The sequence below is a fragment of the Diplotaxodon limnothrissa genome, linkage group LG1 (genome assembly GCF_057381915.1).
Source record: "Diplotaxodon limnothrissa isolate DT_005_m linkage group LG1, D_limnothrissa_male_GT1.1, whole genome shotgun sequence".
NCBI classification, from domain to species: Eukaryota; Metazoa; Chordata; class Actinopteri; order Cichliformes; family Cichlidae; genus Diplotaxodon; species Diplotaxodon limnothrissa.
The window spans coordinates 33,198,584-33,214,227 of record NC_140596.1 but is presented as its reverse complement, the minus strand read 5'-3'; the positions used below and the strand labels follow the sequence as shown (position 1 = coordinate 33,214,227).

Here is a 15,644-nt window from a genome sequence, read left to right as displayed (position 1 = left end):
AATCCGGACAGATAATACTACATGCCCAGATATGTCCTACAGCAGGCCTTTTATGTATCTTTCAGTGACATTGTGGAGTCGAACAAATGTTCTAAAGTGCTGCTGTATTTTAGCTAATTCACAGTTTTATGAGTGTCTATCTAAGTCTTTGGCAGATCTTCTTGTATTTGGGAAATATTATGACATTATATATAATATATATTACATTATAAGGAATACTTTATGTCCTTAATCCTATTCAGTTGTAAAACAGCTAAACTGCATCACTAAATTTGACATAGGGTTGAATATTGAACTGTACGGCATATAATGGGGCAAAGTGAACCATAAAGCAAAGCAGTGACATTCTCATATTAATGACTTCTGTTATAGTTTCTCAGTATAGAACTCATAGAGATAATGTTAGAATCATATAGGGATGTGAACACTCTGGTTATGTTTTATACCACAATCCCAAACATGATTAAAACTGGGATAACTCATAACACAGATCAGCGAAAAGATACTTATTCACAGGTGAATCTGGTAGGTCTCCCCCCCCCCCCACACACACATGCACACACAGAGCTGGCTTGAATCAGGTCACAAGCACACTGAGTGTTTGCTTAGGGCTCCATGGACAGCAGAGGGCCCCCAAGAGCGCTTGAAATATTCCATAACATAGCTTCTCCAGTTTTTCTCCAAAAAGAAAGAAAGAAAGAAAAATGTCAGCAAATAACCTTAACATTAAGTTGATGTGCTTGCTTGTAGTGCAAATCCCTCTAGCCTGTCTGTCTTACTAACATAGCTGGACAGAGCATCTCTTGGTATGTCTGTGTGTTGCTTGTTAACCATTTCCATGGCTGGGTTCTTTGTCTTTGTGGCTGACTAAAGTGACAAGGCTTAGAAACTGCAATTCACACTTCACATGTGTTCATATGTGACCATATGGCTTCGTATGAACATTCGTGAAATGAAACATATGCTTTACAGCAGCAGCCTCTGCAAGGGCCAGTCCAGAAAATACAATGTAGGAGTATGATTGCACTCCACAAAAGCACCCTGAACTCGACAGTGATCATGTAAAAAAGGAAACTCTTTGCAAAGCCAGTGACTGACAATTACAATTGATTCAGTATTAGAATATAAATTCTCCTTAGCTGTGCATATGAAATGATAACAAAAACAACAAAACAAAAAGTCATTCGTGCAGCATTTCATTCTCATGTGTCATCTTGAGATTGTAAAGAATATACTGTGTGAAAAAAATCGTGTTTGTTTATCTCATACTTTTCTGTATAAGTATACTCAATTGTAGATGAACAGATTGAGCAAATTGTTTGCACTGTGCTGACAGGTGGGACTGTGTGGCAATCTCACACAGCGTGCATGGCTTATGGGTAAATTAGGAGGGCCCCCTTAGCAGAATTTTCCTCAGAGCCCCAGGCAAACTCTGCTCATGTTTCTGTCATTTTAGAGAACATTTCAATAACTTACTTTCATTTTCTGGAGACTTTCTTCAACCATCATAACTGCTTGCCAAATCCCAAGACTCAACAAAGAGACTATTATAATTTTCCTTTTTTTGTGTGTCATACACTATATTGCCAAAAGTATTCACTCACCCATCTAAATTATTGAATCTAGGTGTTCCAATCACTTGCACGGCCACAGGTGTATAAAATCAAGCAGCAAGACATACAGACTTCTTTTACAAACATTTGTGAGCGAGTGGGTCGCACTCAGGAGCTCAGTGATTTTCAGGATGGTACTGTAATAGTCATAGTCATGAAAATTCCTTGCTACTACAGTCAACAACAACAGCAACTGAGCCACAAAGTGGTAGGCCACGTAAAATCACAGAGCGAGGTCAGTGAACGCGCATAGTGCATAGAGGTCACCAACTTTCTGCAGGCAGTTACTACAGACCTTCTAAACTTCATGTGGACTTCGTTTAGCTCAAGAACGGAGCGTAGAGGGAGCTTCATGGAATGGGTTTCCATGGCTGAGCAGCTGCATCCATGCCTTAGTCTGAGCCTTAGCTTCTAAGTGTCGGATGCAGCGATGTAAAGCACACCACCACTGGAACCTAGAGCAGTGCAGATGTGTTCTCTGGAGTGATGAGTCTGTGCGCTTGGCTCAAGTAGGTTTTGTTTTTTAAGAGTTGGGCTCAGCCCCTTAGCTCCAACTGTTAACAAATTTGTGGGAACGGGATGGCCCCTTCCTGTTTCAACATGACTGCTCGCCAGTCTCTCTCTCTCTCCATATATATGCTTTCACAGTTCATTTTTTCAATTGACATTATCATTTCCCTTTTTGTCCCAGGAGTCCCAAAAATGTGTGTACAATGATTTATGGCCATACACTATAAGTAATACAAATGCTTACCACTCCCCACCACAGGGCATCAGCATAGTTCCCAAAACCAGTGGTGCCACTGCTGTCAACAGCATCTTTCTCTGCCAGGTAGACAAAGTACGACGAGAAGATCAGGCTCAAAAAGCCAATGTATAAGGTTGTGATCAGCTCCTGAAATACACATGCACAAAGACATTACATATTTCAAACTCGGACATGTGACCATGTTAGAGAAAATATTAAGTAATATGAGGTGTGAATTTATGTATACTTTCTGGCAAAATGCATCAGCTAGCTTACCAGTCAGCTGCCTGTAGCTCGATGTGGCTGTGTTTGCTAATAACATGACATATGGATGTGAATATTCATGTAAGAGTGCTGGGTAAATATGATGATTAAATTTTTCCATTGGAGCATTTTGCTGCCTGTGCGGGCTTGTGTCATTCAATAACCAAAAGTGAATGCAAAGCTGTTCTTAATCATGCAACCTGTCATTTTGCCGCTAATTTTCGGCACCAGTTCTTTCAATCGAACATCTATTGGATGGGATCTTATTTGAAAACTGCCATCTGAAATTTGATTATGACGCTCTATCTCAACCAAAACTGTGCGACTCTATTCAGAATAAGTGTTTTTTTTTTTTTTTTTTTGATCAAGTGAAAAGCCATTAAAATGCTCATGGTATTCTTGGCCGGAGCAAACTGTCTTGAGTTTTAAAGGGGCCATAAGTGCTAATGAGTTTAAACTGAAAGTAAATTCAGTAATAATCAGTAATCACCGCAGGGGTGTTGATTGAATTCAGATGTGCGGTAAATCATCATAAATTACTTTGAAACCCAGACGTCTGATGTCTTCCAGTGTATTTATCATATATATAAAGCATCGTGTTGCAGATTCAATAAGCAACTGTCTACACTTTGCTCAGGAGGTCTACTTGGGTTTGGGGCTCTCATCCTGTCTGAGTGTAATTAGACTACTGCTTTGTGAAAAAGCTCTCTAAGTGCACTCACCTACTACGTGATTTTAAACTGGGTTTAACTACTCAAAGTGCCAGAGCGCTACCTGATAAGTGAAAATTTTATTCGTGTCTCAGCCCAAAACTGTCACTCTGAGATTGCGACACAGAGAAGCAGCAGCAGATGTAAGCATCCTAGCCTTACATTGCTCTAAACAAACGGTGCTTACAATCTCCCAGTAGTCCACATTTGCACCTGCATTTCCTCATTTCATCACACATTGTTTTTGGGAATGTTTCTGGGCATCAGACCTTTGCTAGTAAACACCTGACAGAGCCTCTATAACACCTTCAAGTCATCCGTACTGCTAGCAACTTGATTATTGGAAATAACAGCTTTTAACGCATTCAGGTACATTTTCCTTGAGCTGCTACCTGAGGTTTAGTAGATGTGTTGCTGTCACTGTGACCTGGCAAACACATTCACGAGATGTGTGCCTCCCATCTGCCAGTATCAGCCAGGAGCAACTGTGCAAATTGTGTTTAGAGCCACAGGCACTAGAATGCCACTGTGTGTGTATGTAAATGCCGTTATAACACAAGGATTGGATACTGATTGGAGTGAATGAAACTCCATTGACTTTAAAAACTCCAGCTGTTAACACAGAGGGGGCTGCACTTTCATGCGTTTATGCGAGAGTCTAGCGGAGCAAAATATTCCTGCTCTGTATAACACCAAGAAACTCACAAAGGAACATATATTATATACAATACACCAGAGACCAGCTGGTTGATGGCAACTTGACCCCTACTGCACTGGCTGTTGTGAGAGTACACAATGTATTTCCCTCATGGCTGTTGGAGTTGTGTAGAGCCTTAGCAGAAGATATGAGAACTATACCAACAGTGGCTGCAGTGCGAGGTGAAACAAAAATAAAGCATGGATGTGATGAGTGTGGTTCTCATGGAACAGCTCCCTCTATGTTACACATGATGACTTCTGATGCCTGCAATCAGGACTGAATTTAGCCAGGCCTCTCCTAGAGTCAGTCTCACACTCATCCTCTCCTTTCAGAGTCTATTTAGGAACAGCCCAGCCAGTGTGTGAGTGGAATTGGGCAGTGAAACCCTTAAATGGTCTACATCAGTGAAGGCTTGTCACTCTCAGCTAGCAGGGTTTGGAAAATTGAGAAAACCTGAAATAAGTCCCACATGGTTTTGCGTGCTGTAGGTGTATTCTATGCAAATTTGGGGGGTGGGGGAGTTACAAGATGATTAAAAGGATTAAGAAAGACAAAGAAAGCCACGATTTATAGTTAGGTCCACAGTGACACATTTTTTTGTAGTTTTCCCTCTGAACACCATCACACTGGACTTTAAATCAAACAATCAAGATGGGATTCAAGTGCAGTCTTTCAGCTTTAGTTCAGGGGGCATAACAAAACATTTGCATTAACTGTTTAGAAATTACTGTCATTTTTATACACAGTTTTCTATTTTCAGGGCTCAAAACTAATTGGTCAAATGAACATGGGTAATTTTAAATCTCGTGATTGTTTTCAGTACACGGATGAAAATCCTTTGAATGACGGCTTGAAGTCTAAAACCCATGAACATCACTAAATGCTGTTTCCTCCCTTGAGATGCCCTGTCGGGCCTTTACTGCAGCAGTCTTCAGTTCCTATTTGTTTGTGGATCTCTCTGCTTTCAGTTTTGCCTTCAGTAAGTGAAAAGCATGCTGTGTTCGGTCGAGATCAGGTGACTCACCTGTCAGTTGAATTTCTTTGTCTTGAGAAAGTTTTGCAGCTTTCTTTGGGTTGTTGTCTATTTGTAGTCTCACGTGCCATACAATCAATTTGCAGGATTTAGCTGAGTAGAGAACATTTGCAAGCGCTTCTTTCACCAGTTACATCATTGATAAACACTGACTTGGTTCCACTGACAGCCACACATGCCTGTGCAATATTACCTTCACCCATGTTTGACAGATGATGTGATATCTTTCAGATTTGTAATAAGCTTCTGAGCTGTTCACTTATTTCTCAATTTGTTTCTCTTGCCATCATTCTGATACCAGTTAATCTTAGTTTCATCTGTCCAAGGATTTATTTTTCCCCAGATCTTGTCAATTTCCTTTAGATGTTTTATGACAAAGTCTAATCTGACTTTCCTTTTTTGGATTGCAACCAGCGGTTTGCACTTTGTTAGAAACTTTTGATATAAAAATGTGCAGTCATGAAGGCATTTTGGCCAGATGTTGTGAAGGTGGAAAGAATACTGTGATCGTCTACTTTAGTCGTCTTCCGTTGTCGTCCTGGCACTTTGTTATTGCTGAGCTGGCCGATGCATTCATTCTTTTAAAGAATGCACCACTTTTGATCCTTGGATCTCTGAATGTTCCTTTTTTATTACTCCTGCACAAAGTAAACATTATTCTAATCACTCTAGCTGCTGGAGAAACTGTGGGGCCCAAGAAATAAAACACTTCCTTGTTTTGGTCTTGCCCATTGATCAACACTTTTTGGGTATCGATTCATTCTGAGTTACAGATTATTTTTAGTATGCAACTTCCTTTTAATTGGGATGAACTTTTGTTTGGATATTTATACTCAGTGAATGTAGATAAAATGTCCAAGCTGTTGTATGGTATTCTGAGTCTGGCTGCCCGTAAGACTATTACCAAGAAATGGCTTAGTGTGAAAATTCCATCACTAAATGACTGGTATGAGATTGTTTATGGGATGTTTAAAATGGAAAGAATTACCTTCATTAATAGACTCCAATATGACATATTTAGTGATATTTGGGATAAATGGAAACATTACATTTTGTCAAGGAGACCCGATTTTGTTTGAATCTCTGTAATTATGTATGCCATATTTTTGAACTGTTATGTGTATATATGTATATGTCAGTATGTATGTGTATAGGCAAATACATATGTATGTAGGTATGTGTATGTACGTGTGTGTGTGGTTATTTATATATATATATATATATATATATATATATATATATATATATATATATATATATATAGTATGTATGTGTATATATATATATATATATATATATATATATATATATATATATATAGTATGTATGTGTATAGGCAAATACATATGTATGTAGGTATGTGTATGTACGTGTGTGTGTGGTTATATATATATATATATATATATATATATATATATATATATATATATATATATATATATACACACTAGATGGTTCACCCGTTTGTTTATTTTTGATTATTTGTTTATTTTGGTTTATTTGTGTTCATATAGGTTGTTTATTAAAAAATAAAATAGCAAAAGCCTCCAAAAAAAAAAAAAAAAAAAAAAAATAGGATCTCTGAATGTTCCAGTGGACAGCTGATTTCATCACTTGAAATCAAGTCCAGATCTTTCATCTGCATAATTTGCCATAGAATAATCAGGAAAATATCCTGACTTGACCATGAAACTGCTTGTCTGTTAGGAACTGTTTAGAAATATATATAATTCTGTATACTTGACTTTAATTGCTAGAAGGTTAATGCAACACTTTTGTTAAACCCTTGAAATAAACCAAAAACAATAACATCTTGATTGCATACATTTGAAAACAAACAAACAAACTATCCCATTGTCTCAGTCCCCCTGAGTAACTGTAGATGGACTGCATAAACTATGTTCATTATCTCTGTTAACCTTTTCTTGCTTTGTAAGAAATGTTACTTCCTCAAAATTAGTCAGATGCAGCACAACACTCTTGGGTTGAAGTTTTCACTGCAGATGGTATATTTGTGTGTATATTTGTTTTTATTCAATAGTAATTTAGCTGAGCTAACCATGAGAAGGTGAATATGACCTTTTAAAACAATCGGTTAATTAGGAGCACAGCATGCAACACAAAGGAGGTTTCTAAGGAAACAGAACTTAGCAGATTAACAAGAACTCATCCCCTAGCCATATCAGCTGTGATAGATACTGCAATCTCCTTCAATAACAAGTACATTCCAAACTTCACCATTTTTTTTTTTTTTACCTTCAAGCTAAAGTGCTTTCTACAGCCAGTCAGAAATCAGATTTGAAAATGCCCCAATATGTCCCTGTGCTGACATTCATAGCAGAGGTCAGTGGCTGATGATAACCAGCTTCAGCTGCAAGCAAAATCAGCCAAGGCCAATACAAGAAAGCATGGTAGGTGGTACTGGATGAGTAACATCCTTGATCCCCTGCTCATCACTCTCTCTTTTTATACTGACACTAAGGACAACTACTGTGACCACTGGGGCTAATCATGTCCACCTCTGTGTCTCAGCTGAATGATACCCTAGAGAAAGACATGGCCCTCTCCAGCAGATGAGCCTATATCCCAAAAACCCAAGCTATTACGCAGTGGCGCTTTTGTTGTGGTTCTCGGCTGAATACTCATTTAACTGTATGAGGTATTCCCATGTGAGGACCTTCTCTTTATACCGCATAGAAAGGAAAAATAAAACATGAAGAGGACAGACTATCCTTGGCATAATCCCCTGACAGAAAACTGGCAGATAACTAATAATGCTCCGAAGCTCTGGTGGTGGTAATAGTTCTGGACGTAAAATCTAATTTGAAGCCTTTAAAGGAGTGATTGTGTACCTGCCGATGGATGAAGACAACTGAGCCCAGGAGACGCCACGTTCCTCCCTGTCGGTCAACGTGGAGCATACGCAGGATTTGCAGAAAGCGAATCCCTCTGGTCAATTAAAAAAAGGAAAAGGAAAAGAGAAAGTGTTTATATGCAGATATTATTCTGCACAGCAATTGAATGTTAATATTCATGTACACACAATAAGGCTAGAAATATTTGGATACCTAAAGCATGTGTGCATCTTTATCACATATATCATAAATGGTCTCCATTCCTATGTAAAGACTTTCGACGTTTACAAATGTTAGAGCAAACTCGTCTAATTTTCTCCCTTGCAGAGCAGTGAGCAATAGGCCTGGCTTGCAGTTCAGCGATTAATCCCAGAGGTGTAGTGCGTTCTTACAGTCATGGCTACAAACTTTCACCCCAAACTGATGAAATCATTCATTATGGATCTGGCTTTGTGCAGGGGCACATAGTTATGTTATCGAGGCCAGAGGTACAGAAAGCATCTTCATACTTATGGCCACAAAGTTTCTGCTTGTACATACTAGACACAGTCTCTTACCTTACAGCAGAGGTTGCAAAGACCTGGCCTTTGGAGCCCACTGACAGCACAATTATCGAAGCAACAACTACAATCAGATCTGCATTAATAGAGAATGAGGGGTCTTAAGCCTACATATGCCATAACCAATAACGTATATAATGTGAATAATTTTACACTCATGATTATGATGTTAATACAACAAGAAATGAAGAAGTGTTGTTCTCCATATGGGGGTGGGGTGGGACGGTGGGGGTCAAAGAAGAAAGTACAGAAAGTGTTATTTTAGGAAATTATCATCAGTTTTCATTTCAGAATGATTCTATTAATCAATTTAGCTTAGACGGGTTACAAACATTATTAATACTAATTTTCGTTGCAACATATTAAAAAAAAACACCTGGAGGCATCAAATTTAAGAATAACAAGCTGAAGGTGGAAGAAATATTGCAGCGACAGTTTTAATTTCATGCTGAATTTGTCTTAAATATCTCATTTTGGGATAAAGCTCAGGGTATATTACAGATATTGTTTAAATTTTGTGCGTGGGTGGGGAGTGATACGCATGCATGTGTAAAGATATGTGTGTGTGTGTGTGTGTGTGTGTGTGTGTGTGTGTGTGTGTGTGTGTGTGTGTGTGTGTGTGCACGGGGGTTGTGTTGCTACCTATAACAGATATTGGCTTCCTGGCAAAGCGTAGTCGGCCCCAGATGCCAACATATTTACTGCGGCAGCCTGCTGACCAAAGGCGGACAAAATATTCCACACCGAAGAACACCACAAGGACAATCTCCTGTCAGACAAATGAGGGAGAGGGAGGGAGGCAGAAAAAAACAAACATCAGATGCTGCTGCAGGATGTTCGGTCCAAAAACGGCTGAACAGCTGCTTTGACTAAAACAATGTTTGTGTTACAAATAATATGGATAAAATTTTATTAATGACCAAGATAAACCTGATAACACTTCCAATTTGTCAAATATTCATTTTCATTCTGTGCATACTCCATTTGCTACTTCCTATTTGTATCACATCATTGATTTGAGTCAGCTGTTAAAATAATTTAATGTACCCGATAAAATAAGGTATGTGTGCTTTCTGACAGGTGGTTCAATAATCTTTATCTCTATTTAGTTGATTTTGAAACTGGATTTTGATTATTTTACGCATCCAAGTTATTAAATCTTGAAGAATATATATGTGAGCAATGTTACATAAAGTCTTTCTATCTCCGGAGAGAGTCGTATAAGATCTGATATATTTCAGAGTGACTTGAGTACTTGAGTCAGCATCAGCTGGGATTTGATGAAAATCTGGAGGTGTACAGTGAGAAAAAAAGTAGGTTATAAGACCTCTGTAGCCCACCCATTACTGCTGATTGTGGCAGCTTGAAGCTACATTAGCTGCTCACATGCAAATGTTACCCAAGGATTAAGGTGGTTTTAAAGAGGAAGGCAAACTATCCATTTTGATATTTTTCTTTTAATAGAACAAAAACTTAAACATTCTAGAAAAGATACTTGATTTTATCTGAAGTTCCACTCATTTTTCTGTACAGTGAAGCTACAGCCAGCAGCTTGTTAGCCTAGCTTAGTTGTCTACAATGACAGTGTAGAGGAGAGAAAACTCATAGCAGCTGGTAGCCCAGTGACAGTTTCTTAGGTTATACTGACTAATTAGCCAATGTGAAAGTTTCGTGAATATAATTTGCAGCTTGCCCCAAATAATTAAATCCAAGCATTGACACAGTTTCAGAGCTAGAAAAATAGCCAATGTGAAAATGCCTTAAAGTCATACTGTATCTGAACACTAACTGAAAACAGCTTTCTGACCGCACTACTGTATACACTTTCCTGTTGAGCTGATGTTCTCAGTCAGTGATTATGGGTGTTACAGAATAACAGGTTCAGTCTGTTTTGTAACTCTCAGTCATACTATGTTTTAAAATGGTGATTAGCTATAGTATGACACTGGCTCACTGGCTAAGGAATTTTCAGTTAGAAGTCCTATCCCACAGTCAGACCTGCGCCTCTTGTCACATTGTGTCAGAAAAATGTTTACTATTGCGTTCTCTTAAGCTAAGTTCCCTCTTTGTGATAATAGCAAAGCAGTTATAGTTTAATAACCCATTTAAAATGTATTATGGCTTAAAGTTATGCTTGTTTAGTGTCCTAGTACCTTTATGTGATAGGTAAGTCCAAATTTCTTTAAGATCTTTGAGTATTAGCCTGTCAATGCACCTTGCTAACCAAATTAGCAGCCAGTGCTACTCTTAGCCACATTTCCTTGTCAAATGTGGTTCACCCAGTTTAAAAAAATCAAGATGCTAAAACGGAAGTTGCAAACTTAAAGGCTTCAAAATGGTGGCGCAAAAAGCAGTGGGGCGTATAACAATGGTAACTTTTTACCATCTATTGTAGGAACTAATCTGGTCTAAAGCTAGCAAAGCCTAAAAGCAGCCTATCAACATATTTAAGATATACTTATCATTAAAAGCTACATTGCTTGTGTAACCCAGCGGTTCTCGGACTATGTGGACGGCACTGATGGGGCAACAATAAACTCCACGTCTCAGGATAGCAGCTGTCTGACAGTAAATCACTAACCTTTCCTTAGTTTTTTTTTTCCTTTTCTTTTTTTTTGGATGAGCAAATTGTGTTTTAAGGGCGAAATCTCAGAGCTTTTGGAGCTGTTTTCATTATTTGAGCTAAAAATGTAAACCTTGTAAAATGAAAATTGGATTATTAATATGCTAAAGTGTGTTCCTGGAAGCTAATATGTAAAATGTTAAAGTATTTAATTTTGCAGCAAGGATTTCTACATCAAAAGCTCTGGTGTGAATCGTGGAGCTTGAGTTAAAAGTTTTCTTTACCTCGGGTACTGCAGAGCAATTTTTTTTAGTGTTTGTGTCTTGTGTCTGCACGTGACAACAGTGTTATAGACAGCTGATAGATGCACTGAAAAAAATAATCAGTGGGATAAACGTAAAAAAATTATTGTAATCGGTTGCACGAAATTAAGTTATGTTTGGTTAACCTTAGTTTTTTATGTTATACCTGCACACATTTTTCTGGTAACATGAACATGACTTTTTTATGTTGTTGTTATGTTTTTCATTCCGGTCAAATATTTATACAGTAGAAACCACTTGTTTATCAGACATGAACTTTTTGTGTTAATTGTACTGGACTACTATATGTTATATTGACAAGATTATTTTATGGTAAGCTTATTTTATTTTATAACAAATTTCTAATATATAATATATAATCTAATATATAATTGAGTGTTCAATAAATAAAACTAAATTAAGGCTGATCTTACTGTATGTACTGTACACTTTGTCTTCAATCAAAGAAATAAGCAAAACATTTTTGAACAATGACCTGTATTTTTGAAAATACTACACAGTTGTAACAACGGACTTTCAATTCAGGCTTCCAAAATATACATGAGTCATATTTGTACAATGCATCTCTTGAAAAACATTCCACAACATTCCTCAAAGTTATCTTCTGTAAGTTGAATTCAACATTGTGGGGCCTTATGACAGCGCGCTTATGTAAAAAATAGTTTTTTAAATGTAAGAGCCATAAGGTAATATGGCAACAGGGGTGTAATTATTAAAATGACACAAAGAAGAGACTTAAAATAACATTATAACCCACAGGCACACAACCAAGAGACCTAAACTGATTAGTATTGGCTTGCTTCTATCACTAAACATCACAATCACTAATACTAGACGATGCAATCTGTTTGTAGTGGTGCACCTTGGGAAAAAAATTGCAAACTGGTGAAATTGGTGCAAGGCACCATTTCCATTGAGAAAAATGGACATTCAAAGTTTTAATTTTTTTTTAAAAGAGCCATGGCTTGAAAAGTGAAAACTGCAGTAATAAAGGCCCCGAGTTGAAAAGTGCCAGAAAAATAAGTTTCACTATGTACTGCAACTTTACTAGTGCTGGCTTAAAAGAAAGGATGGTACATATTCGAAGAGGTAAATATGTTGTTCCCACATCATAACTGGAAAACTGTTCAATCGTACAGTCTGGTCCTGAAAACCTGGGCCTTCTTTGAAAGGCTGTTCCTTTTGAGCTCCATAACCAGTTTCTATAATACCTCGAAGGTATACTTTTCCAGTGGGTAGGTGAGGTTCAAAGTGTACATTAGTCCAAACAGCATTGCAGCTGCTAGGGTATAGTTATCCAAATCCTGCCAGACTCTCTGGCCTTCAAGGACTATCCGGATGTCCTCAGGGCTGCTATTGACATCTCTTGACTTTATGATGTAAATTCCCATGGTTGTTTCCTTATTAGATCGTTGGATAATGGCTTCATCTGTGGCCTAGAAAATGCAGAATTCCAAAATTTAATTAAACAGAACACTGGTCAAAGAACATTATACCAAATCTTATTTTAATCTGTGTCACTATTCCAAAAAATGTTAACATTAACACATTAGGTGAACAAAAATGGATTCATTACAGCATGTGATTTGAGTCCTCAGAATGCTCAAAAAGGTAATGCATTTCTGAAGTGAAATCTCCATGCAAAGAAGCAGAATACTGTCAGAGCATAGAGAGGTGTTCAACTATGAACTCCACACATAGTTCTAATGCAGGTAAAAGAAGAAAAAAAAACGCACCCATGGTAAATTGTGAAAATCCCAGGTGATTTTCAACATACTCCTGGCATAGAGTGACAAGCAGCATTTTGTTAAAATTATTATTTTCCCTAAAGTGTATACACAAATTAATTTTTTTCTTACCTGGGCCGTGGGCTCCAGAATGTTCTGAAGTCTTCTTCCTATTTGTCCTCCTCGCCTTTTGAAGACCTTTATTAGTTTGTCAGATAGCACATCTATCTGCGAGAGTAATCTGGACTGCAGTGGCATGGTGGTAATGCACTTAAACTCTGCATTTATCTAAAAAGAGAAGTTGTCACATAAAAATGCTGTCAAAATCTCAAATCTCACAAGGTTACATCCACACAAAGTTGTTATTTTTTGTCATATTACTATTTATTAGCTATGGGTCCCATGTTGCTGAGCAGTTCCATAGTTGCCCTTACTTCCATACCACCCAAAGCCTGTTTGCAACCACAGCAGTTGCCTCCTTCTGGCCATTTTGCAGTTCTGCCAAATGACCCAGAAACTACATCTATTATTGTCATATACACATCAAGGTCTTTCATTAATACTTAGTTAAATTAGTTAATTTGACTTCTCCAGAAAATTTACCTTACAGAATGTGAGATAACATATGCAAATCTTCACTAGTAAATAAAATAATGTTATTAAAACCTTAACTGTAACACCTCTACATAACAGCGCTAGAGAATTGTTCTGAAGCAACACCAATCTGCCCTTCAGCAGGGATAAGCACCATATATCGATACAGAAAAAATAAATTTAACATGTTTCTATCGTCATTATTTTTATCTCTTTAAGCCCTCCTCTCAGTCTCTCTATAAATCAGTTAAAACAATTTGTTGGGTTTTTGTGTGTCTTTAACATGTTATCAGTACATTACATTCACTGCCCCAGAACATGAAATAAAGCCCCACGTCATGCACTTCCTCTCCTAATGAGTACTGCATAGGTGTCATGCCCTAAATAAACCGACTTTAGTGAAGACCCCCCCCCCCCAACACAGCCCACCCCATGGCAAACTAGCTTATTTAACTGTTTAACTAAAACATTTTAGGTACAACCAGTTAACTAAATGGACACGAGTTTGTTAGTCTGTATTCACTGAGAAAAAACAAGCGAATGTGACTGGGCACACACTGAAAAAAAGCTAATGCACATAATATTGTCCCGCAGCTTAAGCTAGCATTATCGTTAGTTAACTTAAGGAATGACTTGTTTTTTACATTATGTTGCTCAACAGCAATTCATGAGAAAAACTTCCCCATCTAATGGATGTTCTCTTCGTTTCCTCTCAAACATGTAGTTTTCAGTTTACCGCGACAAAGTAAAGCTCAGCACCAAACGTAAACTAAGCGAAGACAAAAAATGGCGGACCGCCACAGTGAATTTTCCCTCGCAGAACACACCCTGGGGGGTGGAGTTTCAACAGAAAACATAACTATTTTCTGTTATTTTGATATGACTGGTTTTAAAAGACTGAACATCCTTCTAAAACAAGTGAAAGGCGTGAGACTTAATTATGTTTAGACCAAAAATATAACTGATTCATGTTGGATATATTTACTGTATTTTTACTAATTTAACAACGTCATCATTGCATTAGTCGCTTTATGCTATAGCATTACGCTTACATTAGCTTGAAGCTCAAGGTCGTCATTTTATTTACTTTCTTTTTCTGGGCTTACAAACAGGACACACAACATTTAGATAACCGTTACACTGAATCTTGGGTCTGTGTTGAGTCTTCCAGCTGCTGACTACAGAAGCTAGATTGACCTTTCAGCATGTTTATAGCGGCTGTGGCTATGTGCTGGTAATGTTACCGTGTGTGAGCAGTCACATTGGCAGCAGACATGTTTCAACAAACTAGTCATATCCCGGCCCTACATTAGCTTGTTTAATGGTTAAGATACTGCAGGTACCACCACTTACTACAGACACCGATGCAAGTTTGTAATAGTCTGTTAATTTAGACTGAAAGAATATACAAACAATATTAACTCACATTATATATGTTAATTACTAATTTGCTTATCGCATAATTTCGGTTACCATTAGCTAACTGGAGCCTAACATTAGCCTTTCATGGTTTTCGATAAACAGCCCACATACCTGTAAAATAACAACACCCCAGTAAAAGTCCACATATATAAAGGGTCTACACTCTTTCTCACTGGTGTGTTAGCTTTAAAATCTTATTTACCTTCAAGTGTAAAACTCCAGATGGTAGTAGATTTTCCAAAGCGAGAGACAAAAATGGCGGACAGTGCAGCCGATTTTTCCTTTCCAGGGGGCGGAGCTTGAGGATAAAACACGACTAACTTGTTTCTTTTCAACATGATTTGTTCTAAAATAATGAATATTCTTAAAGAATATGTGAAAATTAAAAGACAAAAATATGTTTAGATGTGAAATTTAAATTAGTCATGCTGGATATATGAAGTAATTCTATGCAAATTCAACAACCACCCTATTGCATTTTTTTCAGTGTGCACAGAATACTGACAGTGGTTTTACTCTATTTCACTGACAG

The 15,644-nt window shown here is 37.6% G+C and overlaps 1 protein-coding gene across 1 annotated transcript in view; it reads right to left on the bottom strand.

Moving 5' to 3' along the window:
* kcnq1.1 (potassium voltage-gated channel, KQT-like subfamily, member 1.1) overlaps window positions 1-15,644 on the bottom strand; it is a 47,903-nt gene that overhangs the window by 17,102 nt on the left and 15,157 nt on the right. The window contains exons 3-6 of the mRNA XM_085357444.1: window positions 9,126-9,252; window positions 8,481-8,559; window positions 7,921-8,017; window positions 2,368-2,508 (exon numbers count right to left, since the gene is read on the bottom strand). Of these exons, the coding sequence (XP_085213570.1) occupies window positions 2,368-2,508; window positions 7,921-8,017; window positions 8,481-8,559; window positions 9,126-9,252 (444 nt within the window). The remainder of the gene's footprint in view (window positions 1-2,367; window positions 2,509-7,920; window positions 8,018-8,480; window positions 8,560-9,125; window positions 9,253-15,644) is intronic.